Source organism: Solea solea, chromosome 5, assembly GCF_958295425.1.
Source record: "Solea solea chromosome 5, fSolSol10.1, whole genome shotgun sequence".
Taxonomy (NCBI): Eukaryota; Metazoa; Chordata; class Actinopteri; order Pleuronectiformes; family Soleidae; genus Solea; species Solea solea.
The window spans coordinates 4,447,802-4,467,305 of NC_081138.1; the positions used below are offsets into that span (position 1 = coordinate 4,447,802).

Here is a 19,504-nt window from a genome sequence, read left to right on the forward strand (position 1 = left end):
ACCAATAATCCTGTTGAATAGTGTTTAATTTAGTGGCATTTTTGTTAGGAGTGCCCATCCCTACAAACAACAAAATAATTAAAACTGCCACTTGACAAAGAATAAACAAGCAAAGGACAGTGCATAAAAATAAGGACATAAAATAAAATGAGAGTAATTATAAAATAAGTACTGATGATTAATAGTCAATACTGTATATAAATAGACTGTGTCTGTATTAAAGTACAAATGCATAGCAGCATGAGAAGGAACCTTAATGCATTTTCTTTTTTTTTAATGTGCAGGTTGCAGCTATGGTGAAGGTTTCAAGCAGAACCACTCACCAACTCACAAAATAAATACACAAGCTCAAAGTAAGAAGGTCTATGGGAAGAAAGGTGAGCCGATTTCTGTCACATTTAAAGATGTTGAAAACTTATTGATGGTAACTCTTTCTACCACAGTGAGAGACTGCTTTCTTCCAAGATGGTGCTGACCTCAATTTGCAGGACATAGCAGGTCACTGAATGGTTTTCTGAACTTATGAATCACTGTAAGCCAAAATCCTTGTGTCTCAGTCACCACAAGTCAGCTTATATTGACAATAAAGCAGATTAAACTCAAAACGGGAGAAGTATTATTGCACATTTGTCTTAGACTCCTAAAAACTGATACCAGTGCTAGATACAATTCAAGACACTGTAATTTATAGTGTCCAGACTTTTCAAAATTGCAATGAACTGCAGCATCAGTGGTTTGGATTGATTAATTATTTGTGTCGTGCACAAATGTGCTCAACCCTCTTGTTAATAAAAAATAAAATACATTCATTTATCCAAAAGAAATCAGAACACACAAATGTGTGTTGTCACAAGTACTGTAGGACAGAACCCAAAATCAAACCTGGAAACTCCACTCATTGTTTACCATAAATTATTTGACTATTTTCCTTTACAGATGAGATGTATGAATGTTGTTCGCAAAGTAACCTGTTCTAAGAAATATAAAGATAAATTGCTGAAATAAAATAAGGACTTCAACTCATTAGCCTCATGTGAAATATCTAAATTAAAAATCTCGATACAAAATCAACCCATAACTAATGGGATCATCCTTCTCCGCTTCTAATTTTAACCAGCTCTATGCTGTAACACTTACAATGTGTTACAAAAAAAGTGATTTAAACTGTTAATTGCTCACATTCACTGACTTTTAGTTTTTTTTAACCAATGGAGAAAAAGTAGATTATAATGCAAGTCAATGGAATTTCCCCAGTGACCAAAGTCAATAACAACAAGATGGGGGTTATAATGTGTGTGTGTGGTTTCTTTAAATCTTTATAAGTACCACTGAGTAATACGGAGAGAATGTTTAGATCAGTCCTCACTTGTTGAAAAGGACCTCAGAGTCTATTATATAATTTCACAGACCACTGGTCTGCCAATGAAGAGCAGCGCTGTCCTAATTAGAGAGTAAGTCTCTCACATATTATTGATCTAATTCTACAGCCTTGATTGGCAATGTCTATCACATGCTGCCCCCCCCCCCCCAAAGGCACTTAACACATCAAGGACGAGAGAAACCCAACAGTGTCCATAATGAGAAGACACTTGGCATCAGTGGAGAGAACATCCCTCTTAACAGGAAGCATTCTGCGGCAGAACCAGACTCAGAGATGTGCTACTCTGATACAGTTCAGAGAAATCTACTGTACTTTCTACTATAGTTGTATGATGTCTTACAAAAAGAAGTATTGATCTCAATCATTCATCTCCATTTCATCACACCGTGAGTCTTCAGATGTATCCAATGTCCCTGTCTCTTCACATCCAGCACCTCGAACACGTCCTGTACAACAGTATGTGAGTCAGAGTGACCCATCTCTACCCGATATTTTAATTACATTTCCTTGGATTTGTGAAGAAGTTTTATTTTACATTGCTATAACTGTACTTTTACTGAAGTAAAGATCTTAAAACTTCTTACACCAGCAGTTATAATGATATCCTGGACAGCTGTGTGAACAAGGTTAATTGACACCTAAAGCACAAGTTGGCTCTGGTATCTCGTTTTTATTAGAGTCATAGAGTGGGGGTGTAGAGATATATCAGGATCAGCTACAGCTGGAGGACATGCAGTGTCTCGCTCAAGGACATTTCATCTTTTCAGCCCAGTGGGCATTTAAACACTGAGAAGTCTTCCATGAGGAGAAACTGAAAATATGTCCGTAAAACTGTATTTAAAGCACAGGAGATAGGATTTTTGGCACGATTGACTAATAACCTTTCAGCATAATGTAAATCAAGTCATCTGAGAGAGACAGTCAACCCTGTTTACAGCATCACAACTAAATGTGTAGGGAATTTCAGAGAGAGAGAGAGAGAGAGAGAGAGAGAGGGGGCTCCTATTGCCTGTTCCAAGTCTCCTCCACACAGGTCTATTTCAGTGCTGGATGCACCCACTGAAACTTCCTATTCTTTAAACTTTAAAAAAGTCTACAAGGAAAATTAACATTTTGTATTTTAATTTATTAACTATGTTCCTAGCAATCCTTCGTACTGCATCTTTAAAGCTCCTGTACAGAACTTCTGTCGCCCCGTGTGAGGAATTACGAACTAGTTGCAATAAGCATTTATTCTGCCAAGCTGCTGAATGCCCATTATTTAGCAGTAGAATCCACTTGTAAATCTTTTTGTGTCTGCCTCTTGGTGTTTTTCGCCAAACTCCAACCTGTTTTGCACTTTACTAGCCCCCGTGTAGCTGCTGTGCTTCGACCTCGCTTCCATCGGGAATGTCACCAGGCGACACGAGGACACAACGCCACTGTACTGAGAAACACTGAAACTAGAGCTGAAACAATTAATCGATTATTAAATTAATTGACCACTATTTTGATAATCGATTAATCGGTTTGAAGATTTTTTCATGATTAAAACAAGATTTCCGATTGTTTAAGCTTCTTAAATGTGAATATTTTCTTAATTTCTTTGCTCCGGAATCATTTTGGTTTGTGGACAAAACAAGACATTCGAGAACATCATCATTTCCAGCTTTGATGAACACCGATCAACATTTTTTAAGGTTTTTAAGGAGACTGAAACAGGAAGTCAGATGATTGGAGTGTCTGTAATCAAGCCAAATCATTTAAACCAGTCTACCTGGAGGTAAAACGACAAGTAACTTTTTCAGCCTCCTGTCGTTTTCCTCTGATTGGGTGTGAAGAGGTGCAGACTGGGTAATCTCCTATCCCTCCACAATCAATGTTTGGTTAAACTCAGGGAACCTATGTGCCCTTTTCTCTTCTCCTCTCATCACGGGAGAGAGCGCAGTGTTTTGGTCCCAGAGATTCAACAAGATTTATTGTCATTTTGAAGATTGCAGGCAGCTTTGAGTGTAAACGCTCCATCCTGGACATAAAACGGTCTGTGCTAAGTGAAGCAAAGATGACGGAGGTTCATGTGCAGTTAATGTCATAAATAATGTTCAGGTGAAATAAAAACAACAACTTTACAACAATATGAATGTATGACGGCAGAGTCGGGAGAAGAAAGCGCGATGCTGTATCTGCTCTGCTCTGCATTTCTATAAAAAGGCTGAAAAGTAGGAAGAGAAATCGTCAGAAAGATGAAAGGAGCCACAGAGAGTGAGATAATAATAAGATGGAAAGAACTAGAACAAACTCATCTCACATGTTTACATTTCATCAAGGTCAATATGACCTAGAAAGGCACACTGCTGTTAATCTGGAACGCTCCAATACTGTGAGCTACACGGCTAAATCAGGCCAGTTAGACGCCTCTAATTACGGTGGAATATTACTCATACGATTGCTGTCGATATGGCGCATTAAATGCTGTGTTGTGTGTTACTCAGTTGGGGAAGCCAAAAAGAAAAAGTGCATGTGTGTGAGAGAGAGAGCGAGAGAGAAGGAGGGAGCGGGTGACTCCACTCCACTACTCTTCTGAGAGTGTTTCCTACGGATGGTATTGATCTATTTTAACCTACTTAAAGACAAGACTGGAACGCACTGACTCAAACAGCCACAATCTCATGACTACATGTACTCGCACAAACACACGTCATGCGCGCAGACACGCACACATCTCCCCGCGTCTGCGCTGCAATGGAAACATCAATAGACCTCTTGAAGGCATTCTTAATAATCACCCAGGAGGAATCAAACAAGGCCTGTTCAGTTTTATGCCAAACATTACCTAACCTGACAAACAAACAAAACAACAGACAGAGGGTTTACCCAGTCCACTTGCAAGCTAATTGGCTTTACCTGTAAGAGGAAGAGATGTCTGGGGAACAGGAAGGGGGGGAGAAGATGGGAAAAGAGAAGAAGAAAGGGGGAGAGAGGACAGGTAAAAGAAAGCAACCAACACTAGTCTGACCTCATTTCCAGCTGTCTTTGTTTCTGTGTGTGTGTGTGTGTGTGAGGGAGGGAGGAAGGGAGGAAGGGAGGGAGGCGGAGCTGGGATCGTGGGGTTTTACCTGACAGCACATCAGAGAAAACTGCCTGTGATCAAAACACGACCTATAGAGCGCGAGCACTGAATCAAACTGGAGAGGGAGGTAGACGTATCAGAGATAATATATGGGAGAAGCAGAGAGAACACTCTATAACTATCAACGTTCCTTTAGTCGGAAGTGCAGAATAAGAGTTGACTCTGTCTTTACTGCAATGGTTTTTTTTTTTTTTTGATGCACAACTGAGATTGGAAGACAAATTGAAAGAATGATCGATAGAATCTCTTCATCTGGATTCAGTGACACATCAGCCAAACCAAAGTTAAAGTAATGTGCTACTAAACCATCAATCTTTTTAGCTGTATGCAGTCATTTCCACTGCAATCCGTCTCCATACATGCTCTACCTCGGGCTCTGCCTGCCATCGTATTCCCCGACAGTGTTGGCAGTGTATAGAATTTTTGATGTAATGTGTTTTCACAAAGGAAATCCGTTATTGTTATTTTACTGCTTATTCTTGTACATTTTTACCGAAGATTAATATAGTTTCTGTTTCTCTCGTGCGGTGAGGGAGACACTGCGTGTCAGTGAAAAGCACAGGGATGTCACAGTATAATGAAAACAAGAGCCTATCCACTGGGAGCAAATCTACAGTTAACTAGGCACAGCTCTTACAGTGTTAGTGGACTTGGCCGTATAATGATGGTAGAATAATTGTATTCAAGGGACTCGACTATTAAAAAATAGACAAGGGAATCAAAAAAGTGTTTTAATTTCTGGTAAAGTCAACGTCTAATGAGTTACTTTTTCTCAGCTGTATTGCAAGAAGTTGCTTTTTAAATTCAGTCATTTTGTAATGGAATAAGCGTATGTTCTCTCTCCTAGCTCCTAGACCTAGCTGGCATGGGGCACAGTGTGGGATCATGAGCTTCTACTCCCTTCCTGATTAAGGTACTGATCCTCTGTCTTTTTGTAGTACAGCACAAGTTTCCTTATGCCCCACAATGATGAGCTTTTTTCAAAAATGTGCCACAGACCGACAAACTCCCACTCACTCCCTCTACATTTGCAACTGGGGAATAGCTTGGCACCCTGTTTTATTGTGAAATATTTGCAGACCCTATGTCTATGTCCATTACCCCCAATATACATACAGATTTCTATGGTTTGAAGACTCTTGGAAACATTTGAGCTAATGTAGGTACACCAATCAAAAAATATATAACATCACAAACACAGTTTGCCTTGGAAGGGCTTTACACCCTCTATCCTTTGACCCTCACACCACAAAACACATTTGTAAAAGGGGAAAACACTTAAGAGACCTCAGGAAGAGCCACACACACATACTCAAAGTATCAGCCCCTAATCAGATGTCAAACTTTTCTTTAAAAATAAACATTTAGATCAGATCTGGCATCTTTTCCTGCCTGTTACAGTTTTTGCTTATCAGACAAAATTCCTGCATTTCACGCTGTTGTGTGTTAGTGCTGTTTTATGTTTTTACACCTGAGGCTGCATGGCAATATTTTTATCAAACGCTGTGAGGGGGAAAAAAAAATTAATCAATTATTATTACTGTGTGTAAGTTTTTGTGTGTGCAGTCAGCAGTTTGTACCTGGGATGCGTGGGCCCTTGAGAGGGTTGGACAGTGCCATGCCGATCTCGGTCATGCCGTAGCGTTCTAGCAGTGTGTGTCCTGTAATCTCCTCCCAGCGCTGGAGAGTGGGAAGAGGCAGAGCAGCTGAGCCTGAAACCATTAACCTACACAAGGAGGGAGAGAGGTAGAGAGAGAAAGTGAAAGGGGTCAGACATGAAGAAAACACTCCAGGCTGTTCATAACACATTTCCAGGTTATAGCGCGCCATAAAAAACTTTATGGAATATGTCAATTTAAAAGGACATGATGATAATATGGCCAAACACCAAACTCTAAATTGTTCACTGTCACTGTTCATTTATTATATTGATAAAACATTCAGCTATTTCTTTATTAAAAACACTGTTTCACCTGGACAAGAGGTGCTCTCCATGGTACTGAAACACAGCTGCATGTGTTATCCTGTGATAAATGTTATAATTGTGATTTATGATATTGTGAGAACTGTATTTTTAGATTCTTAAACATGAATGGGTGGAGCCTTCCATCTGTAATCTACGCTCATTTGTTTGTATCCATGAGCTTTGAGAAAAATATGTGCAAAAAATAGGTTGTACATTTTATGAATGCTCAATGACACAGATGAAACTGATTAAATATATTATATTATAAACAAACACTAGTAATCAGTGTGTTACAAAATGTAACCATATAAAGCTTACCAAGTTATTAAGGAAAACAAGTGTGAAAAACAAGGATCTTTAACAAGATAATTGCACATCACTAGTTCGTGGAATGACTGGAACGATGCAGGCTCCCCCCTTGAGGCACTTCAAAATAAATGTATCTTTATGCTTGACTGCATTTTCAAGTCATTCACGTGAAATTTCACTTCATCACAATGTGAGATAATATTGTATATTGTCCAATCATAAAACGAGAGTAAATATTTTGCTCTAGTTACTTGATGGATAACATTTTTAAGAATGTCTTAACATAGCCTTGGAAATATAATCCAGGTTCTGGAATCTAAATGTCTAAACCAAAATACAAATGTTAACTAACATGTCAACGATTGATCCTACAGAAAGTACCTGATCCTTTGTTTGCAAACTGCTTTGACAAAGTCTTTGACGTGAGGCTGTGTGAAGTGCTGATCATAGTACTGGATCAGCTTGGAGTAGATCGTTGGCACGGCCATGAACACATTGACCATGGGAGCCTTGGAGGTCAACAGGATCTCCCACACCTGGGACAGAGACCAAAAACAGAGAAGAAAAAAAGCACAAAGAGGGAAGAGGGAGGACAAGAGATAAGTTAAGTTTAAAAAACAAGGAAACAGTGTGCCTAATTTGAACCCAGCAAACAAAACAATTTCACCCAGGTTTATTCTATTAGTTCATGTGATAGAAAAGAGTGACATTTCTTTTATGCGATGTAAATGGCAGAGTAAATTCCAAACAGCAACCTTTTATTAAACCTGTCAACACAATGCCAAAAAAGACAAGGGAAAAAAGGCCGGATCTGTAAAGGTCAGGGAGAAGAAAACAGCACAGACTGCTGTGGGCCAGTTAAAAGGCCTTCTGTGCTGCTATGTTCGCAAATGTGCCTTTTTGTACTATTACAGTGGCTGTAAACACGCACACAAGCACACGCGCATAATGGACATAAATGTACATTGTGAACTACATGCACACATAAAACTGTCCAAATATCATTTAAACTCACTTGTTCAAGGACAAAGTCATTTCTCTCTCTCTCTCTCACACACACACACACACACACACACACACAAATCAATCACACATACACGTTTGCTATTCTTCTTAGGACAGTGTCCTTTTATTTTGACAACCAATATAAAGCCTTATCCCTAACCTTAATAACAACCAGTTAATGTCTAATTCAAATATTAGCCTTAAACCTCCTCAGAAATTAGGTTCTGCCTCATTAGGATCAGGTTTTGGTCCCCATGAGGACTACTAATCCTGACAAGGTGAGTGTTTATGAGAGAAAAAGTGAGAAATACACACACAGAGTAGTCTGGATACAGTGCAGTAGATGATGGAAGGACGGGACAACAGCCTGAATTGAACGACAGCTTCTCCTAGCACGAGAGACAAATGCTCCTCTCCTGTCTCCCCTCCCCTCCCATCCTCACACTTCCTCCTTTTTCGCTTTACCTCCATTTCCCAGGCGTGTCTTTTCCATTCTCTACTTTTCTGTCTGACACTGAATCTGCGCTTCACCTTTCTTTCTCCACTCTCCCGTTACTTCCCATTTCTCATTCACTTCCCTTATTTCTCCGTCCCTCCTTTTTAATGTGCCAGAAATATCTTCACATGCTTCTGTTTTTTTTCTTTTGATTCACCTCCTCTTCTTCTGATAAACAAACATAACAGGCGACATGTACACAAATAAAACTGATGAAGACTCGTCTATACTCAGATGCCACTCTTCACAATATCATTATAGGCCGCTATAAAACTTTTGGGCACCGACAGTTCACCTGCACATGTACCGAAAAGAAGTTTGTGCAGAGGAGAGGGATTATTAACTGTGTGTCCTGACCATTCTGGGTGGTGTCTATCATGTGCAGTGGAGCGCTTCCACCAAGTCCAGTCTGGAGGAGAGAGGGAGGCAATTTATGTCTGTCAAAGAGTTGGCCTCCACCTAGGGGACAGGCTGTGGTGAGACCCTGGAGCGATGGCCTGCATCCTAAACAACTGTATGAGCTGCTTAGTCCTGCGCTCAGCATGGGACTCCAATACAACTGCCAGTTTTTCTCCAAACATTATTAGAAAGTTCAGTCGGCCATCAAAATCTGTCAAGTATCAAACCTTGGTTTCAATTATTGATTGGACTTTTCTGATTTATGATTTATTATGATTTTGTCCATTCAATGCATTTTTTGAATCAATAGAAATAATATCTAATTTAATTTAATTTAATTTAATTTAATTTAAGTATTGAATAAGTATCTAATTGCGATTATTTTGACAGGAATTGCGATTGCGATTATGATTCGCGATATCAGAGAGAATGATAATTTTTTCATTATTATCATTTTAATTAGAAAGCTGTATGATATTTGTGAAGATTTGTGAGAAACAAAGATGTTCTCTTCAGTCGGTAGAAATGATATTGTGACACACTTTGGCTTTAAAAAAAATAATAAAATATAATATAAAATATAAAAAAATATTGCCATTTCGATAAAATTTCAATTAATTGTTTAGCCCTGATAAATATGATGATTTTCAATGCAACAGCCTTTAAAACCAGGAAAAGTCATCAAAGAAACCTTATCACGATGTGACGAAATCTCAATTCTATATCGATAAATTGCCCAGAACTAAATTAAAGGGACATGGGAATTCATACAGCAGTTGAAAGTAGAGAGATAATAGTAGAGATATTTCTCCGTTAAGAGCGGTAAATGACCGACATCCTGCTATATGACTTCATTTGCCACCACTGGAGCCAAAAAGGTGTCAAAAGCTTCATGCCCCCCCCCAAAGTCCTTCTCAACCTAAACCATTAGCGCATGAAATATGACTTTGGAGATAACAGTTTTGACTCTGAATTATAGAAGAGGCGGACGTGAGTGTGTGGTAAGTAACGCCTCCATCAATCAGTCGACTTAATAAAAAGCCTTCACCTGTTAGAACGGGAGAATTCATGCATTATCTGCAATAATACGTCGGAGCGCAGCTTTTATTTACCAAGTAGAATGAAACATTTCCAGGAGGATATTTAAAAATATGACTTGCTGAATGAAGCACCCGATAGGGATTTAAAGGAATATATATATATATATATGAGCGGTGCTGTGTAAATCCCCAGGAGGAGAATCTGTTCCTGTCAGTCTGATCGCTACACTTAAAAAAGGCTTATCTGCGATTTACTGGATCACAATTGCTGCACTGAAAAATTTTGGCCGCTATCTACAGACGAAATCGGTAAAAATCAATGCCTGCCTCTGCTGCCGAGCTGTACCCTTCAGAGATCTTCTAAGGGGAAAAGAGACAGGCTATCGATTACTTCATCAATGTACTGTAACTTCAGGAGGAGGAGAAGAAAAGCTTTTTTTCTGAGGTTGAAAAGACGGGGGTTTTCGCGGTTTGGTACGCAAGGTCAGTGATAACGGTTTGAATACTGATAGCTCTAATACTGCGGTAGATGTCATGCGTGTCCTTTAAAGACCTTTCCTTTCGATCTACCTTCACTGTCGAGGTCCTGACAAACAGAAATACACGTCCTAGAAAAACACGGGCATCTAAACTTCTATACACACACACACACATACACCTAGCACCCCATCTTCCCCTCCCTCCCTCCTCAGCCTAACAAGCACTATCATCCTTCAATGTCAGCTCATCGATTGATCTGCTGCTTAAGCCCCTGCTGAGAGTCGGCATTGGTCAGATACAAAGCCACACAGAGCAATTCATCACTGAGCCCCAAACACTTAGTTTGACAGGCGGGGGAGGGAGGGGGTGTAGCGGGTGGAGGAGAAGGAGGCGAGACTGATAGAGGGAGAGACAGAGAGTAGATGAAGCGAGGAGAAACGAGGGAAGAGGAAAAGTAGAGGGAGGAAACACAGAGAAAGAGGAATTGATGTGGAAAGAGCTGAAAACCCTTTTTCAGCCATGTGGCATCGAACGTCCTCACAGCCGAGGCTCACTGCTGTAAAACTGCCTCTTTTGTTCCGAGGGGCGTTAATGAAAGTTACACTGTACCAGGAGACAGAGCTAGAGCGAGGGAAAAAGACAGAGATAAAGTGCCGTCTGGACCTTCTGAGGCTGGAACTCGGGCAGCATGATGCAGGTGGCGCCCACCCAGAGAGGGCACAGCAGCTTGTTCACGATGCCATGCACATGGTGGAGCGGCAAGGTGTGGAGGATGACATCATCTCGGGTCCACGCCCACTCTGAAACCAGACACTGGACCTGACAGGGAGAGAGGCAACAGGGGCACGACGTGAAAAAGAAATGAATGAATGCGTTTAATGTCATTTTAATGTGTTTTTAATGTCGTTCGACGGGAATTGTGTGAGTGTTTTTCGATCTCTGTCAAAGAACAGTTTTTCAACACCTCGTGAGACCAATATTGCCAATATTATCGGTCTATTAGAGCTGTGCGTCTATAAGCAGTAGAGATGGTACGACACCACTATTTTGTGTGTGCCAATGCGATATCAGTCCGATACAGTCATCTTAGAGCTTTTCAACTATGAAGCTGTGAACAACACATTTGCGCTGAGTCATTCCAAGCGATTTCAACGGTCAACAAATATTGTTATCCAATAAAAAATAAATAAACCCGAGTCTAAAACAACGCAACTCAGAAACTTTGGCAGTGAATGATGAGAACAGATGAATTGGTGCTAATTAAGGTCCCTGAGTGAGTGACATTTGTGACCTTTGACCCATTTTGACTGATACATTATGTGTTTACATATTTTATTTTGTCAGCACTTTAATTTGTAAAGGTTTGCCTTTAATGAAAAACAATTCACACGAGAGTTGTGTCCCCTTGTCCTTTTTGCGCGACACGAAGAAAGAATCTCAACCTCAAAAAAAAGTAACTAAAGCTACTTTTTACTTTAACTTGAGTACATTTTACTTAAGTTAAAGTACTTTTACTTGTACTTAAGTAAAACTTTATCAAAATACTACTTGACTAGAATATTTCAGTACTCTTTCCACCTCTGCTGATACTGATACCAAGTACTGTATTGGCTCATCTATCAGAAATCAGCGCACTCATCAAGAGGGTGGAGGGTTTCATCAGCCGAAATCACTACCACTTTTTCGAGTCTGATACCGATACCAGTCCAATGCAGTCATTTTAGAACTTTTAAACTAGGAAGCTGGACAAAACATTTGTGCCGAGTCATTTCAAGCTATTTCAAAAGGACACAATTCTCCAACTGTGGAACAAATTAAGAAGAAATAAACGAACTGAAACATTTGTACAGTCTGTGCAAAGTATATGACTGGATCTGCTATCCGATCCAGTCATTTTGACCAGTATTGGACCGATATTGAAACTGAGTATTGTATCGGCTCATCCCTAATAAGCATGGTTCGAGTTGTGGGGGAGCAGAGGAGAAGTTCCCTCCTGGACCTCTTTTCACCCAGTTGGTACGGCCACTGGATTTAAATAGAAATTAATCATTAAGGTGCCGGTTTGCTTGTCGGCTGGAAATCAATTACTTTTTTCTTAACTTGGATTAAATAAATTGTTGGTTTTTTTTTTAAATCACACAACAGTTTTTCAGTCCATGATAACAGTGTAAAACAACTCTTATCATTGTATCTTGTTTAGGAATCAAATGAGTGCAAAGGAAGTTACTTTATGAACTAACCCTAACCCTAACCCGCAGAGTTTAAAATGATACAGACACATACATACAGGGATTCTGTGTCACAGAGAAGCAGCAGAATTATTCCTCACCATCTCTCCGCAGCTGCAGCCTCTTGTATTTATTAATTTTAAGCCTTTCTCCCGAAATCGTGTTGTAATCCATATTTTTTGTTTGTTGCATATGCCATAAAAGTGGAACACCGACCGATTCCCTTACCCCCCCGCTCTCACTCAGTCACACTAAATGGGTGTCCCTGGTGCGTGAGATGCTGCACACAATTGATGCACTTTAAAAAAACAAACAAAAAAACGCATTAAGGTCGGCCCGTAATTAATCACGATTAATGCATTAACACTTTTCCAATTAACCCAATCAATGGGGCGCAATCTTAGCAAGGTAGCCAATCCCCTATTGGAATTCGAACTGGCAACCCTCCAATTACAAGCCAAGTTCCTTTTTCATGAGGGCCATGGGCATTAACACTGTCAGTCCTAATTACTATAAACAAGGCGATATAAACAGTCAAACTCTCATAATAAAAGTACTGTTATATGCATTAACAGTATGCAGATTTATTTGTGTAAACAAACAGTGATTCCAGATCCTAGTATTTATTTATCTAAATTAGTAATATATAGTAGGGATGAGCCGATACGATACCCAGTATTTGTATTGGTCCGATTCTGGTCGAAATCACTGCAACGGATATCTGATATATAAAAATGTAAAAGCCGATACAATCCAAAAATCCTATATATAGCATACGTCACTAGAATTAATTGTAATTTGATCGATGCAATTTTCAAATCGCAGGAGATGCAATATTTGTCCGAGCCAAAATGTGTGTCAAAATATAATTTTAGGTTAATTATTATTACACATCTTATTCTACAGACTGAAGAGCTGCACACATATCACACATTAATCCATTTAAATGTTGTTTTGAATGAAAAAACTATTCCCTCTGATATCACAAATATCACAATCGCATTTCCTGTCAAAATAATTACAATTAGATATTTATTCAAAATGGTTCAGCCCTACTATGAACAGAAATCAGCAATAGTATTTTAGCTGAGTCATGTTGTGGGCTGTTTATTTCTTATCTGTATCGGACACAAAAAAGAGGTATTGTTCCGATTTCTTGCCGATATGTAAGCTATATATCAGCATATATACTGTATATATGATATATGCTTGGGACAATAACCAATACTATTTTCTCTGTGCCCAATGCATACAAAATAAATGAACACAAAATAGTGTATCTTATTCAGCGTAATGTTTAATATCTGCCAATACCAATATGGTACCAATAATATCCTGCAATCCTACCTGAATATATAGTGTATTTCGACTCACAAAGACATCAAAAATATTACACATGGAAGATGGCCATCAAGTGTCCATTTAAAATCAAATCAAAAATTCGTCTCGAGAATTCCTTCACATTAACCTGACACTGGAGCTTTTCATGAACTCTGACAACCTGATGTTGTTGCCTTCCAGGGAAACAGACAGACTCACTTAATCACTCGCTCGCTCACTTTCCTCAGCCAACCAGAGATAAATGAGCCTCTGTCGTCTTTCAGAGTGATTTCATATCCCACACTCTGTTGGTATATTTTCCTAAAATCTTCTTCAGGAGCACTAATGGCATAAATGAGTGATTATTTTAGAGACCTTGATAGGAACAAAAGGGGAATGGATGTGGGTGGGTGTCTAAACACACGTGTGACTCCATTTATAAGTCTTTCGGAGCTCTTGATCGTCAGTATTTTCTGCCTGCACTGTGGAAAATACCTGCCTGGAGAAAGAGTTAAGTCTCTCATTGAGTTCTAAAGACTCTGTCAGAGCTGGGAGTTTGGATTTTTGTCAGTAACCTTGACTAGAATTAGTAAATCACCTGCAATTTGCATGAAAATGTTTTGGAAGGTATTCAAAAAACGATATTGATTGTTTGTTGGCCATCAAAAAAGCATATTAATAATATACTTAGAAATCTTCAAGGAGTAATGAGCAAAACCACAGAATATGGAGAAATACACTGAAGACTGTGTGTATTCTTTAGTGGCCATTTACTAATGGGTTTTATTTTTAATTGCCTTGTCTCTCCAACTATTTAGCACTAGTTCATTTTATTACAGACTGAACTAACAACCAGGGAGTTTCAAATGTGTAGGAGGCTTGTGATAGCATAGCATTTGAGAGCCATGTGAGACATAAATCATACTTATATCAGTGTATCAACTTAAACTGATTTAACTGACTATTATATGCCTTATTAATTCATCAGTGGATTATTTTAGTTTTTTGTTTAATTGATTAGCTGTTTGGCCCAGAAAATGCTGTAAAATGTTGATTATTATTTCCCAAATCTCACAATAATTTGGTTCTCAAATGTCTTGTTTTATCGAGGTACTCAGTTTAAATGATTTCTTTGTTGTATGGAGCAAAGAAACCAGAAAATGTTCACATTGAAGAAGCTGAAAAATCAGAGAAGTTGAAATAAAAAACACTCAAAGTGATGAATTGATTATCCGAATAGTTCATTATTAATTTATTATTAGATTAATCGCTGGAGCCTGACACCTCTAACATCAACACCATAAAGTTATAGTTGAGTCAGTGTTACTTTATTTGTAATATTACATCTGATTTGAAGGGTAAAAGGATGAAAATTTACATATGTGCAATATTTCAAGTGCAGTCCTAATTGCACTGCAAATATTATGCTCATACTATATACATATATATATTCAGGTTACTTAATACATAGTCCTAACAGTTGATATCTTTTATAATGTACATTCATAGATGTGGAAATGCATGTTTATTATTTATTACCTTAATGTCTTTGCTGCTGTGACAATTACTCCGTTGTGGGACTAACAAAGGATTATCTTTTCTCATATTAAAGTCTAAAAAAAGACTTAAAAACAGCCTTACATGAAAACAAAATTAGACCTCATGTACTGATTATTATCTTAATTACTAGAGTCGCACTCAGTGTGGTCTTCTACTGCCGTCACCCAGCTATTAAAGGTTTGTATGTAACAACCATGCCACATTCACTCATCACACAGTATAACCTCCAGCAGGTCGTCTTAATGATGTTGAGTTGCTGCCATGTGACTGGCAGATTAGATATTTGCATCGACATGCAGCTGAACTGGTGTACCTAATATAGTGGCTGATGTGTACAGTAGTTGTTGCTGTCAACCAAAGCTTGAGTCTACAACTATAGGGAGGTAAAGTGTAATATAGTTTGATTCCAGTATAATTTTAATTTAAAAGAGAAAACTTACCATAGCTTGGATACTGCTGTGTGTATGTAGAACGCCCTTTGGTCTCCCCGTGGTCCCACTGGTGTAGATGATCATAGCTGGTCGATCAGCCCAGTCGGTGATGGCTGCTTCCTCCTCTTGGGGGTCTGTCCCATCTAAAGTGCTCAGGTGTGAAGTAGGAGGTAGTGTCAGACACGGCAGACCCAGCTTCAGAGCCAGCGGCTCGAGGGTCTTAGCAAAAGAATTACCCGCCACCAGCAGAGAACTCTGGGAATCGGATATTATGTACTCCAGTTCTTCCTGAGGGTGTTTTCGGTAGAGCGGTACTGCCGTCCCACCGCTCATCCAGGCTGCCCATTGTGCCACTGTATAGGAGGCATCATTAGCACACAGGAAGGAGATCCGTTTTCCTTCCAGACCGCCAAAGTCAGAGTTGAGAGCAGCACTAATTCTACCTGCAAGACCAAAGCTGCTGCAATACAGCTGCTTGTAGCTGTGGCTTCCACTGCTGTCTATGATAGCAAGCCTGTCTCCAAATGCAGGAGCTCTGACAAACACAGGCTTCTGGTTAATCCTCATTGATGGGGCTGATGTCCATCCATGAGCTCTTTTGTGGATAACAGTTCCCAGTAGCCATCGTCCTGGTTCTGATGGAGAAAAGGTCCTGTGACAAGAGGCTTTCCAGTGGGGCAAAGTCCTCTTCAGAAGGTGGGAGGCAGTGGCAACAAGACTTGATAGCATGTTTGAGCAGTTCATGCCCTCCATAGACTGAAGTTTAACATGGCTTCACCCTCAGTCTCTTGCATCTCATATCAGACAGTACCTGGAAAGGTAAGTATCAGCACATGTGGGAGACAAACCAGTTTTAATATTCCACAAGTAGTGAAGAGTCTTGTCAGTGTTTGGGCTGTTAAAACACCTATCAAATGACTTGTGTCACTTTATTTGACATGAATATTGACACATAATTCTCTCAGAGTTACCCCAAAATGATATTTATGATTTAAGGAGGGCTGACAGAAACGTCAGTTCTTAAATTCCAGGTGAAGTTGTCACTTACCCTGAATTTTGACTTTGTTTTTGTATTTGACAGGAGAGCGACTGTGATACAGACCGGACCACAGTGAAAAAACGAACGATAAAATTACATTTTCTGTTCATTAAAGCGTATTAAACGACGCCAGTGTCTCTGTCATCGTCTTATGTCGGTTTATTCAAACTCACCTTACCTAAAAGGAGAAAGTCGGCTTCTCTGAATGTGAAGGACGGTGCAGCGTCGACAGTCTTCCGACACGGAACAGAGTGCGACTATAATGGTTCCTGCCTCGTACACATACAGCAGCTCATGTGTGGCGATTTGGGCTTTATAGTTACTCATATTTAGTTGTGATATCGTAGTCTTCAAGATATTATTTGCTGCCGAAGATGTTATAAAAGAAGAAGGTATGATTCTAGTTAGTTTGAAGTTAAAAACTCATTTGAGTCACTGCATTTTTACCCAGATAACTGCTGCACACTTTTTAAATTTATTTTTTGGATCATTCTATGTCTAGATACGGTTCTGTGTGAAAATACCAGTAGATCATGTGTACTTAATAATGTGGCTGGAGAATTTCTAATTCTGTATTTATATTATCTGTACTATATACAGCAGGGGTGTCAAACATACAGCCCGGGGGCCAGAACCGGCCCGCCAGAGGGTCCAATCCGGCCCACAGTATGAATTTGTGAAAATTGCACATTATGATTACAACATAAATGTTATGTCATATGCAATATTGTTCACTTCCAGATACCTGTGACTTAATGTTTACATTTATAGATCCAGTGTGACGTGTAAATGGCAAATTTAGGCATGATATTGTTGAAATTGCACTTATATTTCTCAAGAAATTTCATGTTTTGTCAAAATATCCTTTATTAAATGTAAAATAAAAGGAGAAAAACAAAGGAGTTCTTGTTGTTCATAGGTTATTATGCTATTATTTTACTGGTCTGGCACACTTGAGATCAAATTGTGCTGCATGTGGCCCCTGAACAAAAATTAGTTTGACTCCCCTGATATACAGTATGGAGCAGATAATATTAAACTATTCTGTGACCTAATTCTGAGTGCAGTGTTTATAGAACAGAGGTAAATGAGGTAGTGTTGCTTGTAGAGGCGCTTGATCGATAAAGAACATAATGCATTTCCCATCACAAAGTGAAGGTGTGCAATGTTCCATGAGGAATGCATCACATTTGTTAAGAGACGTTTAAGTTTAGCACAGCCAGATTCCTCACGCCTCCCTCGCTCCTCAGAGACTGGGGCAGGGGGACGAGCGTAGCATACAGCTATATACCCCACACAGAGCTGTGTTTGGCTTTAGATGACATGCCAGTCTTACCACACAGTGTGCCAACCAGCTTGGCTGGCTTCATCATCTCAGTGCAAGTAGGCACATTCAGCCGCCAGCTGGCAGTCGCGGGCCTCAGATAAGAGAATGGTACCAGACATGGCACACGTTCAAAAAGTTTTCACTTCCCTTTTTCAAACCCCCTACACTGCAAACGAGGATGGCATGTTCCTAATGAAATTGGAGCCTTTGTTTAGGAGAACTCCCCTCCACTCTCAGGAATAGTATCGTCAAAGACCACTTGCTCCCATTCGTGTGGCAAAATGCTATGCAGGGGGATGCTATGGTACCCCAGCAGCTATATCTTTTTAAGGAAATCCTTTATTCGTCGGGCATTTGGACCGTCTTCGGGCTTTTTGATGCAAACGACACGGCCACGTTTCCTGCGGATTAAGCCAAAAAATGACCAAATGCCGTCTCCGTCGGTTAAATGAGGCGCAGACGATCCACGTTTTTGGATTTGTTTCCTGGAAGATGGCCATATTTTTGATATGCATTATATTGGGACTGGAATTCGAGCCGCTGAGGTTTCTCTTTTTTTTTCCTTTTTTTTTTTGTCACAGCTACTGGAAATCTACAACACTGCCCGAACGTCCAGCGTATGTCTGTTCTTCAGGGGCGAGAGGACCACACATGGCAAACATAAGGATTTATAATTATGGTTTCGGGGGAAAAAACCGGATGAGACAGAATATGTAGCGAGCAGAAGCTGGCATTCTGCTGCAGTGGCCTTTTGCCAGCACCCCATTCAGCAAAGACCACCTGAAAGGATCTCGCAACTGATGGGCAGGATGGCCGCAAGCCGGCGCCAACTCCCGCTTTGGCAAAGGAGTGCATCTGAGGAAAAGGGAACGAGGGGACCCCCCATAGATCTACGAGAGAGGCTGAGATGGTAACACAAACCATGGGGAGTGCCCAAGCATGTGTCAGGTTGGCATCGATGTGAGAATGTCTTGGCAAGCGCGTCGTTCGCTCCCCTCCCACTTCAGCTCACACACAAACACACTGTTGCCCTGCTTGGAACACATGGTACATCAGCAGCGGCATCTGGCTGCACTGACTCCTGGCAGCTGCGCTTCGTCTTCGCCAGTTGGGAGTCTTGGCACTGCCACTTCATCAACTACCTGTAGCTCCTCCTGGGTAAAAAGGCAAGCAATGAATTATTCCGAGGCTGCAGCTGCAAACTTGACTTTCATCCAAGAGATTCGCTGCAAACATATGACTGCCTCGCGGAGCACATGCCACCCACATACTATTGCATGGCATGGCTTCCGTTTTTGCAAAGAGATTTTCTGTGTTCTTGTGTGACGGCATAGATCATTTGAGGTGAAAGATGCTCCGTGTCGAATCTATAAGCGATAAAAGTTCAAGTTAGTCCAAAAAAACCAACCCCATC

General features: G+C 40.0%; 1 protein-coding gene across 1 annotated transcript in view; it reads right to left on the reverse strand.

Moving 5' to 3' along the window:
- The window catches only part of acsf3 (acyl-CoA synthetase family member 3), a 38,796-nt gene extending 21,781 nt beyond the window's left edge, over positions 1-17,015 (reverse strand). The window contains exons 1-5 of the mRNA XM_058628765.1: positions 16,942-17,015; positions 15,734-16,535; positions 10,849-11,004; positions 7,147-7,301; positions 6,071-6,216 (exon numbers count right to left, since the gene is read on the reverse strand). Of these exons, the coding sequence (XP_058484748.1) occupies positions 6,071-6,216; positions 7,147-7,301; positions 10,849-11,004; positions 15,734-16,477 (1,201 nt within the window). The 5' untranslated portion in view covers positions 16,478-16,535; positions 16,942-17,015. The remainder of the gene's footprint in view (positions 1-6,070; positions 6,217-7,146; positions 7,302-10,848; positions 11,005-15,733; positions 16,536-16,941) is intronic.
- Between the last annotated feature and the right edge of the window lie 2,489 nt (positions 17,016-19,504).